This window comes from Colobus angolensis, unplaced genomic scaffold, assembly GCF_000951035.1.
Source record: "Colobus angolensis palliatus isolate OR3802 unplaced genomic scaffold, Cang.pa_1.0 Scaffold567, whole genome shotgun sequence".
In the NCBI taxonomy this organism is placed as follows: Eukaryota; Metazoa; Chordata; class Mammalia; order Primates; family Cercopithecidae; genus Colobus; species Colobus angolensis.
Genome location: NW_012119232.1, coordinates 323,392 through 328,317, shown reverse-complemented (window position 1 = coordinate 328,317; position 4,926 = coordinate 323,392). Strand labels below are relative to the sequence as shown.

At 34.4% G+C, this 4,926-nt stretch overlaps 1 protein-coding gene across 1 annotated transcript in view; it reads right to left on the bottom strand.

Annotated features, from left to right (window-relative positions):
• The window catches only part of FAM35A (family with sequence similarity 35, member A), a 92,497-nt gene that overhangs the window by 18,261 nt on the left and 69,310 nt on the right, over nucleotides 1–4,926 (bottom strand). Inside the window, exons 6-7 of the mRNA XM_011961723.1 lie at nucleotides 2,817–3,011; nucleotides 2,515–2,649 (exon numbers count right to left, since the gene is read on the bottom strand). Of these exons, the coding sequence (XP_011817113.1) occupies nucleotides 2,515–2,649; nucleotides 2,817–3,011 (330 nt within the window). The remainder of the gene's footprint in view (nucleotides 1–2,514; nucleotides 2,650–2,816; nucleotides 3,012–4,926) is intronic.

Sequence of the window (4,926 nt, the reverse complement as noted above, 5' to 3'; positions counted from 1 at the left end):
GGATTACAGGCTTGAGCCACCGCGCCCGGTCAATTTTATTTTTAATTATAAAATAAAATATATTTATTGTAAAATATTTAAACGGTAAAGACAAGGGAGGTAACAGGTGAAACAAGACTGACCGTGTTTGATTTAATAAGCTGGCTAATAGGTACTTAAGTTCATTATGCTGGCCGAGCGCGGTGGCTGGCTCATGCCTATAATCCTAGCACTTTGGAAGGCTGAGGCAGGTGAATCACCTGAGGTCAGGAGTTCAAGACCAGCCTGGTCAACATGGTGAAACCTCGTCTCTACTAAAAATACAAAAATAAGCTGGGCGTGGTGGCACATGCCTGTAATTCCAGCTACTTGGGAGGCTGAGGCAGGAGAATTACTTGAACCCAGGAGGCGGAGGTTGCAGTGAGCAGAGATCGCACCACTACACTTCAGCCTGGGTGACAAGAATGAAACTCTGTCTCAGAAAAAAAAAAAAAAAAAAAATTCATTATGCTTAGTATTCTCTCTACTTTTGTATATGCTTGAAGGCCTTTGTAATTTTAAAAGTAAATGCAGATGCTCACACATAAAATTCAAACTAAAGGTATAAAGAAAAAAATTAAAGCACACATAATACTACTATACAGAAATAACCACTACTAGCATTTTGGTATACATACATATTTCCAGATTTTCAAATGTACATACGTATTTACAGATACATTTTTATTAAAATGAGATACTATTACACAAAAAGGGTTTTCTTGAAAATTTTAATGTATTAACTTATGTAAACAAAAAAATATTTATTATATGTTAACATAATATATTTTCTATACATGAAGTTTTACAATCCACTTTTTTTTTTTTTTAAGATGAGAACTTGAACTCCTGGGCTCAAGCAATCCACCCACTTCGGCCTCCCAAAGTACAGAGTTAACAGGCATGAGCCACCGCACCTGGCCTATAATCTACTTTTTAAACTAAATAACACATGACATATATCTTTCCAAGCTAATGAACATAGACATTTTTTATAGTTAAAATATTTATGTATTCACCCAGAACACAAATATTCCCTTAACTGTTTTCCCATCCACTGAAATAAGCTCAAGCTCTCATATTTGTATTGTGTGACCTTATCTTCCTGATCACAGTTTTTTGAATCAAATTTACTCTGGGCAATCAGATTCTCTTTGCTGGGAATTTGGAAATGGGGCTGGTCACTTGAAAAGAAAATTAAAATCAGGAAAACAGAATCACTTAAGTAATCCTTCAAAATTGGTATTTTTATCTCAAAAAGACTGATGTGAGGTATTGAGGTAGATGTTAAAACTTTAAAATGATGGTTATAAATAAGGGGGGCTGGATGAATGAATGCACAAAGAACAACATCTTAATTCCTGGATTCATATGCTTTCAGCACTAACCTAAACACCATCGAATCACCTAGAGACAACTGTAATTTCTCTTCTATTAACTAAAAAACTATTAGTTTTAAAAGAACATTCACATTAAACATGGAGCAATCTGCTTTGTTACGGCTCCACTATACCTGTGACCTACATTCTTGTGTAGCATGCACTAGACTCATGTTCTCAGCCAGGCTATGGTGGTCAATGATCATAGTTAGTCTATCACTGATACATGTTTGTCAGCTTGCTCAACCAAACAAACATCTGTCCCTGTTTGATCTTAACATAAAAGTCCAAAGTTAGACTTATCTCAAATCCGAGTCATAGCTATTAATGATTAAGAGAGACAATGTGACAGGTCCTACCTACAAATAACTATTTGGAAGGCAGAAGTTTGGAGAGGCATTAACTCTTTCAGGTAAAAAAATAATAATATACTGAATCAATCTCTAAATTAATTTAGCAGGGAAAAATAACTCATAAGCCACGAATGAAACTAAAGGATCTCACAATAGCAAAGGGAAGATATTATACTACTTTAATGAAACATCAATTCTGTTTAATTCAATATACCAGAAATAATTTATGCTTTAAAGAAAAATGTAATCATGGGTCATATTTTAACACTGAACATTCTAGGGATGGCTAACAGTGCATGCTTTTAAAACAACTATAATAAAAATATGAAACCAGTAATTTATTGAACAGTAATTGTGACTTCAAAGAGTTAAGGTAACTCCCCTGACATCTGCCTTATAATCAGAGAGTTTATTTATCAGAGTACTTTGGCTGAAAAAAAATTGTAGAAGCTTTGCCAGAATTAAATGTTTAAGGAATGTTATTTGAAGCAGGTAATATCTTCACTAAAAAGGTAAAGTAGTATATCTGGAAATAAATTTAAGCCTTTATTTCACCACCATCAATTATTGAGGACTTATTAGATAAATGAATTGCTACAAGAGGTACAAAATTTTAGCAGAAGAAATTTGCAGAAGAATATTCAATCATGATCACTTGTATTTCAAACACTGTCTAGTCTCTTAAGATTTTCTCCATCTCGGGCTCATAAACATTAATCATTTACCGAAATATAAATAGGTTAAATGCTTTTTGGTGTATTTACCTTTTTTCCTTTGAAGCTGAGGGTACCAGGCTGCTCCAGGACCCCATAATACAAGCACATAATGTTGATCTTGGGCCTGTTCCACTGTTAACATAACTTTTTTCTGCTTCTGTCCTCTATAACTGTATACTGCCTCTGGAAAAGGAAAATGAGTATCTTAGATGACATTACTCTATCACATGTGATACTATACTTTAATAGCTGATGATACATATATAGTGATAACCAAATGGTACCCTAAGATGGTCTTATATCTTAATTTTTTCATAATCTAAAATTAAGGAAGCAGTCAAAATGTTTACCTGTCAGTACAGTGAAATCAACAACTCTTAGTACTGCATGGACTAATACATCAGGCTGAAGGTGCTCCAATTCTACAAAGTCTATACTGTTCACCCTCTGAGGCTGCCTCGGAGGAAGATCTCTGAGGTAGGAATGTTTTGAGGACACATATGCCAGTAAGTCTTGAAGTACAACATCACTAACTACACTGGAATCTAAGGGAAAAAAATACATACAGACAAAATATGGCAACATTATATTTTTCTTGACAAATAATATTTTTTAGAACTGTATTTTATGTTATAAAGTATGATTAGATATAAAATATAGTTTTGTTTTCTCTAAAACATGTACAATAGCTACGTCTTGAATCAGTTTCGATGTAAAAATAAACTTGATATTTTTAATCAATGGAAATGGAATTATTTACTATCCCCAAGAAACTTGTGCTGTTCCCATACTTCTCTACTTTGTTAATAATATCATTTTTCTATCAATTAACCAAACACAAAATTTCTGTTCTTTTTTGATTCCACCACCCTGTAACAGCCAATCGGTTCCGCAATCCCTAGAGTCTGATTTGATCCCAGGCTCTGCCGTTCTTCCTCAAGCCCCTGGGGACTTCCCTTCTGAAACAGGCTCAGAGCCACCTCACTGGTTCTCTCCCTGAGTGTGCCTTACTCTTTCCACAGTGAGGCCTCTGTCCTCACCAATTTCCAGCTGCAAGGCTGTCATCCTCTTCTCGCCCTACCCAATACCACATAGAATGGTGACCACTATAGACTCACAGTGCTGCTTCTTTCCCTGAGCTCAGAGAGCTTCTGAGCATCTGCCACATTGTGATATTTTTCAAGTATTGGCTTGGTTATTTAATTCTTCAGTTATTATATCTTTTAAATGTTTTTCTTTCCTAGCTCATATTTTTTTCTCATTTGTTATTAAGGTAGAGTTTCTATACATTAAAATGCATATATTTTAAATGTACAGGCTGATGAGTTTTGCTGATTAAATTTCTCTGAAGGCAAAAGAAGTATGCTTGAGTACATGATTGACTGCTGACCAAAAATAAGATACTGGCAATAAACACTTAAGTACTTTTTAGAAAGCAGAGTCCATAAACTGATTTGTGATTCTTCTTTCCTTCCTTTAGACAGTAAAAGGGATATAACAGGTGAAACAAGACTGACCATGTTTTAATAAACTGGCTAATAGGTACTTAAGTTCATTTTGCTTTGTATTCTCTACTTTTGTATATGCTTGAAGGCTTTCATAATAAAAGTTTTTAAAAGTAAATGCAGATGCTCACACACACATAAAATTCAAATTAAAGTTACAAAGAAAAAATTAAAACCACACGCAATACTACCAGACTGAATTTTTCTTTCACAATATTTCCAGCAAATCTGGAATCAGAAGAGCTGTATTCAAATTCTGGTTTTGTCAATAATAAGCTCGGTGAACTTGTACATAACTTCTCTGGGCTTCATTTTTCATGAACAAGATAGAGCTTTTTGGGGAACAAAAAGATCTCTGACATCAAATTATGTATTTGTTCGTGATTCATAAAATTTACATGGAAACACCTGGTTATTTAGATTCCAAAAAAAGTCTACCTCATGGAAACATTGTGTTGATGTTTGACTTATATATTTAATAATATTCAAAATCAATTTATATTCTTGTCACATTATCAGAACTAGGTTTGTAAAACATGTAACACCTCACTATAAAGACGAAAGAACAGAAGTCTTTTCAACTTTTACTTTAGATTCGGGTGTACATGTGCAGGTCTGTTACCTGGGTATACTGTGTGATAGTGAACTTTGCGGTACAAATGATCCTGTCACCCAGGTACTGAGCATAGTACCCAACATGTAGTTTTTCAACCCTTGCCCCTCTCTCTCCAGTAGTCCCCAGTGTATATTGTTGCCACCTCTATATCCATGAGTAGCCAATGTTTAGCTCCCACTTATAAGTGAGAATATATGTTATTTGGTTTCTTGTTCCTCCCTCAATTCACTTAGGATAATTGCCTCCAACTGCATCTGTGTTGCTGCAAATATATATATATGTGTGTGTGTGTGTATGTGTGTGTATATATATGTATGTGTATATATATATATATAATAT